At 54.0% G+C, this 6,287-nt stretch overlaps 1 protein-coding gene across 1 annotated transcript in view; it reads right to left on the minus strand.

Moving 5' to 3' along the window:
- Nucleotides 1-6,287, minus strand: part of DNAH10 (dynein, axonemal, heavy chain 10) — a 119,470-nt gene that overhangs the window by 90,207 nt on the left and 22,976 nt on the right. The window contains exons 15-20 of the mRNA XM_006894627.1: nucleotides 5,029-5,185; nucleotides 3,242-3,718; nucleotides 2,974-3,132; nucleotides 2,583-2,699; nucleotides 2,382-2,484; nucleotides 944-1,122 (exon numbers count right to left, since the gene is read on the minus strand). Of these exons, the coding sequence (XP_006894689.1) occupies nucleotides 944-1,122; nucleotides 2,382-2,484; nucleotides 2,583-2,699; nucleotides 2,974-3,132; nucleotides 3,242-3,718; nucleotides 5,029-5,185 (1,192 nt within the window). The remainder of the gene's footprint in view (nucleotides 1-943; nucleotides 1,123-2,381; nucleotides 2,485-2,582; nucleotides 2,700-2,973; nucleotides 3,133-3,241; nucleotides 3,719-5,028; nucleotides 5,186-6,287) is intronic.

The raw sequence follows: 6,287 nt of genomic DNA on the forward strand, positions 1-6,287 counted from the left end.
GTGAGCAACGACGAGGTCAGCGGTTTGAATCTACCAGTCGTCCCTTGAGGGGGAAAGATGAGACCATCTGCAGTGAAAAGACTGAAAACTCACAGTGCACACTCAGTGCTGTCAAGTCCATGACTGCTCACGGTGGCCCTGCCGGACACTCACTGTGACTGGACCCCCAAGGCAGTCAACAGCACAGGGAGAGACTGTCCATCTTCTGTGGAGCCGCTGGTGGACTTGAACCCGCAGAGACTCTTGGACTTTGAGTTAGCGGTGAGACTGTCTACGGACCACACCCCAAGATCACAGCCCAGAAAACCCTCTCGGGACATTCTGCTCCATCCTCCAGGGGCCCCAGGGGCCAGAATGGACTCAAGCAGTGGGTTTGCTGGCATGGGTGTGTGGGGTTTTGTTGACTTACGAGACAAGTGTCTCGCGGGGTGTTTCTATTTCTCATTCTTCTTCCTTTCTTTGGACTCCATAGTGCTCTGTCCACCACGTCTCTATGACCAGTCCTAACAGTCCGGGGTGGTGGCTTGGACAGTTAGGTCAAGAATGTGCCGATAATATTCCCTCCTCTCTAGCCAGCAGGAAGCCCGGCTGTAAAGAACTCAACAAGTGGACAGGCGAATGAGCGGGTAAAAGGCGTGAATGTGCACAGGGCACAGGCATCATGGAGAGGCACCCACATGGCCGACCATCTGCCAGTTCTATGCTCATTTCAGCTCAACAGCTGACCCCACCATGATCCAGCTCTGGCCTCTAGGAAGACAGCATCTGATCCCAAGCCCCCAGGTGGGGCAGGGGTCCCCACACCCTGACTGAACCCTGGCCTCGGGAAGACAGTGTCTGATCCTGAGCCCCCAAGGTGGGGCGGGACCCCGCACCCTGACTGAGCCCTGGCCTCCAGGCTGACAGCGTCTGACCCTGTGCCCCCGGCTCAGGCAGGACCCACCTTGAGCTGCTCGTAGAGCTCGTAGATCATCCTGAGGCCGTTCATCTCTTTCTGCACCTGGAACAGCTCTGGGTACATGGTGATCGGGAGGTCGAACAGCTTCTCGGCGTTGGCCAGCTCCTGCCGGTTCCGCTCGTGCCTCCCCAGCTCCTTCTCGAAAATGCCGAGGAGCTCCATCCCTGGGGGGTGAAGGAGTGAGCCCGCGTTCCCACGGGGACCGGCGGACGACACCATTCCCGCCCAGCCACCCGGCAAGAGAAGGTGAGAATCACCCCATCTCCAGTGCACTCAAAGCCGCAGGCCAGTGGCATTGGCTCCCACCCACCCAATTCCAAGTCTCTGTCTTCTTAACCAGCACCCTTTGACCCAAAACCAAATCCTTGGCTGGCGAGTCATTTCTAGTCCTCAGTCACGTTGCAGGATGGAGAACCCCTCCAGAGGGTTTCGGGGCCTGTGGTCTTTACAGGAGCAAAAGAGGGGTTTGAACAGCCCACCTTTGCGTTAAACCCTTGACCTCTGTGTCACCAGGGCCCCACAGCACCTTCCAAGCGGATCTTCACTGCACAGCAGAACCATCCTGAGGTCTTTGTAAACCCCTGATGCCCAGTCCACCCTCCAGGGGACTGGACTCAGGCCGTAGATAGTTGGCATCAGTGGCAAAGAATATTAAGCGAGCCACACGCGGCCGGACTAGCAAACAGATCGATCTTGGAGGACATGCTGGCCAGCAGACTCTTTACAAGGGAGGGTGGGGTGTTAAGTAAGACTTTGTATCACAAACCTGGGGCGTGTTATCAAGAAGGACCAGTCCTGGACAAGGACATAGTCCTTGGAAGAACAGAGGGTCTTCAAAAGAGAGAAAGGCCCTCAATGAGATGGACAGGCACAGTGCCTACCTCAGTGGACCTAACGCAGGGCCTGTGGGGACAGCCCAGGACTGAGCAGGCCTGGGTTCTGTTTTACGTGAAGTCACCGACGCAGAGCTGACTCAGTGGTGCTTAACAACAACGGTAAAATGAAAAACCAGCTCACAGCTGAAGAATCAGGGCTCACTTAGGATGGTCAATTCTCCAGCCCTGTGCGAGAGGGCAGAGTGGCCTTCCAGGGCAGAACTAGAGGAACTTTAAAAGTAATCGTGACAAATATCCAAGAAGCTCTGAATGGGGGGAAAGCGATAGATATGGAAACCACAACCTGATTACTACTCCCCACAACAATTCTATTTTTATTTTATTATTTGTGTGTGTGTGTGTGTGTGTGTGTGTGTGTGTGTGTGTGTACTGTCAAATCAGATCTGACTGGTACCGGAGGAGATTGTCTGGTGGATTTGAACCGTGTACCTCTGGGATTGCAGTGCATCTTCTTGCCACTAGGCCACCAGAGCTCCCTCCCCTACAACAATTCTTAAGCGTAATTGTAGACGCGGGGTTCATCTTACCTTTATCAAGATCTGCCCCCACAGAACCAGGGCCTTCCGCATAGAAATGCTTTGCGAATTCCTCTACCTGACACCTGAAGTTTAAAATCTCGCTTCGCGTGATCTAGGGAGAGCAGGTGGGGGGGACTTGCGGTCAGGCCAGGAGACGCGCTTGCACACCTGACCTCTGAGGGTGTAAAGGTGGCGAGAGTGTGAAGGCACCTCCGTGAAAATCCCTTTTATGCTCCCGAGCGTGTGCTCTACGTTCACCGACTCGTTCAACAGCGCCAGCCATCGGTTTTCGATGTTGTCCACCATGTCCTTCTCAGCATCGGTCACCTGGTGGGCCATGGGACAGACGAGACGTGGCGGGCAGTTGAGGACAATTTTAGGGCAAAAGCTACTGCCCAACAGCTTCAACTTGGGTCATTTCCACATGATTTCTTTTCCCCTACATATCGCTCACACACACACACCATCCAAGGTCACTGTGGGAGCTCTCAAATGACAGTTTTTGTTCTAGTCACTGTAAGTCTGAGCCAGCTGGACGACAAGCCCAACAACGGCATTAAACGTCTCAGAAAACAGGGCGGGGTGGGTGGGGAACACTTACAGCAACGTTATACATTGCCAAAGTTCGATATTTCTCCTGAACATCCCGGTATCTTAGTTCCATGATCAAAGATTTACTTTTAATCTCTGAAATCGTCGCCAAGACAAACTTGAGGTCCTCCAGCGTACTGGGGGACTTCTTCAAGTTTTTGGCCAGCAGCTGGAAGAGAAAGTGGGGAAGCACCTGAAGACAGGTGTCTTAGGCACGAGCCAACCTCCCCGCCAAGCAGTTCCGAGGGGATTCCCCCCACCCCAAGGCGGCCACGCACCTCGATCTCCTCGTGAATGGAGTGGAGCTCGTCCCGGGTGGACTCGTTGAGCAGCCTCCCCAGGGACACCACCCAGGACTTGGCGGTCTCCTGCACTGTGCTGGCCAGCGGCCCCAGCTGCAGGCGGATGCAGTGCTCGTCCTTGACCAGAGGGTGTCGGACCACCTCCTGGGCGATCTTGGAGTAGAACTGCAGCTTCTCATCGTAAGCCACGCAGGCCGGTTTCCGGGCTGCAAACTTCTCCATCACAATGGCTTTGTCCAGTTTCCAGAGCGGCCGGTAACGCTTCCACTTCTGGAGGAACTTCATGAGATTGATGAGGATTCTGTGCATGTTCTGGGAGATCATAACCGCCTGTTCGATGATCTGGGGGTTCAGGGAAATGTCGTTGAAGAAACTTATCAAGACAACTTCTTCCTCTTCTCCTCTCTGAGGGGGGCACTCGATGCAGCTGCCATGCATCCACCGGACAAAATGCTGAGGGAAGAATGAAAAGGGAAAGAAATGAAGAAGAAGAAGCCAGTGAATACACAGAACTTCTGCTTGCGTGTGCCTCCTACTCTTACACTCACGGTCACTAAAACGGCTTGCTCTGATGGAAAACGACCTTTCTTTATTAATAACTATGTTAAAAAAACAATCTTCTGCTCTTGAGCCAGCCCACTCTGATGCCTCACAGCCCTGCAGGACAGAGGAGAACAGTACTGGAGAGTTTTTATGCTGGAAGATTTTCAAGCAGACTCTCTTCTCTTTCTCCTGATGATCAATTAGTGGATTCAAACCATTGACCTTTCTGTTATCAGCCCCAACACTTAACGCATGATGCCACCAGGCCTCCTAGCAGTGACATTGCTTTGCAGACAGAACCACAGCCTTTTGCGGTCCCTGAATTAGGAGGTGCATCTGCTCCCCTGCCCCTGTGCTGGCCGCGGCCCACGTAGCTAGATCCCTGCCCTCGACAAGAAGGAAGCAGTTCTGTGCAAGTTCTAAGTCAAGGGCTCCAGAGACCCTGCATTTTTCACGCTTTTGTCCTTGAAACACTGAAGGCACCAAGTGAACATACTTGGGCTCGGCTGACGATCAACCATACAGAGAGGAACCAGGGTCCGGAGCCAACAAGTGGCCAGCCACTGGCTACTTGGATTACCGAACCAACTTCTCCACCCATTGGAAGGTGTTTTGTTTTCATCTACAAAGACCCAGTGATACAACATCTATGAAGTAAGAGAATTTATGCAGAAGAACCTTCATAAACAGGGGAGGGGAGAGGGCAGGGAATGGAAGGGGAGGGGAGGAGAGAAGAGAGGGGAAGAGAGGGGAGGGGAGCGGAAGGAGTGGGCTGGGCTGGTGCCTCGTGCCACACCAGAGGCCAGGCCTCTTAGCAGAGGGGCAGCTGAGGAGGAGAGACGAAACCTCTGTGACTAAGAAGAGAACCGGAAGCAGGGGAGAGGTGAGCTTCCTGTTTACAGCTTGCTCACTTCCACCTGCTGGGTCAGCTCAGGTAACAGTAACTGGGGTGGCCCTGGAGGACTGAGCCCTGGCACTCAGCTCCCTTTGGTCAACAGAGATATGAAAGTCCCTACACACCCAGGGGCACAGGACAGGAACTTGAGCCTGCCTTGCTGCTGCCAAGGGTATAACCACTGTGCCACCAGGGCCGACACCCCAGTAAGCAAACCCGTAAACACCCTCTGACCCCCAGGATGCTCCCCGACTTCTCCCTCAGCCTCTTGGCGCTTGCCCACGCCCACGCTGTCTAGGGGACCAGGCCGACGTGTCCATTGTACCTTGGTGACCTCCACACAGTTGCGGACGGAGTGGACACACATCTTGTCAATCTCAGTGGTGCTGGGATGTAGGATGATCTCGGGGGCACTCAGGATGGTCTCCGTTTGGAACAAGGGGACGTTCCCCAGGATGAGACAATTGAAGGACTGCAAGTTCCTGGGGAGGGTGAAGAGATGAGGCTTGGGGCTTTCACCAGCAACCCGAGAATCGCACTCGTAAGGCCAAGCACAGCCACACGGCACAGAATCACAGCACGTGGTCGGAGGCGAAAAATGTTGAGGACCTCTTTGCTGGAAGATGCTAAATAGTAGTAATGTCTTTCAAAAGTTCATGTTCCATGCTGATTTGAGGAAAAAGGACACCAGGGTACTTACTCCCCCTCATCACGACCCTCCCACTGCCCCTTCCAGAACCATCCAAAGGACACCCTGGGATGGACCAAGCTTCTGGAGTCCCTTCCGCCCCGTGCCTGTCCCCACTGCACACAGCAGTCCAAGCAGCTTCTTGCACCTCACCTCAGCTTCTCTCCAACTGAGAGCTTCTCCCCGTTCTCAGAAGAGGCAGCCCTTTGTCTGACCTCCCCAGCCCGGGTGGCCTAGCCCCTGCCCACCTCTCCTCCCACTTTCCCTATTCCTGGCCCATCCAGGGAGTCACCTCAGGGCCTTCTTACTGTCTCTCAGCTCTCCCTGAAAGCTCCTCCCTGTCCAGCTCATGCCTGACCCTCACACCCCAGCCTCACTGTGGTCCTCCTTGGCCTTCCAGGACCCCTGTTCTCTCTCCGGCTTTACTGTCTCTGCCTCTTTCACTGACATCCTCCTGTGTCCGTCTCCTGTGTCCTGTCCCAGCCCAACTCTGATGGAAGCCCTGCCAGCTTCTGCTCTGTTCAGGACCCTGCTCTGTTCGGTGCCCTCCAGGACCTGCCCAGCACCTGGCACCTGGCAGGCTCTCCCACACCACCAAATGAGTGAGTCCGTGCTCGTCGCCCTTAAGATGCATAGCTGATGAGTGAAATATCTCAGTCACAAAAGGACAAATGCTGTATAATGCCACTGTTATAAAACAGGACTGACATGGGAGTTGATGGGAAACTAAAAAAAGAGGGGATAGATAATGTACATGGTGGAGCTCTGGTGGCAAAAAGCTGCACTCCAATCCCAGAGATATGCGGTTCGAATCCACCAGATGCTCTGCTGGAGTGGGAGGGACACACTGAGTTGACGGTACACACACAAAAAAATAATAAAATAATTTAAAAAAA

The sequence above is a fragment of the Elephantulus edwardii genome, unplaced genomic scaffold (assembly GCF_000299155.1).
Source record: "Elephantulus edwardii isolate Elephantulus edwardi_28Jun2011 unplaced genomic scaffold, EleEdw1.0 scaffold00148, whole genome shotgun sequence".
NCBI classification, from domain to species: domain Eukaryota; kingdom Metazoa; phylum Chordata; class Mammalia; order Macroscelidea; family Macroscelididae; genus Elephantulus; species Elephantulus edwardii.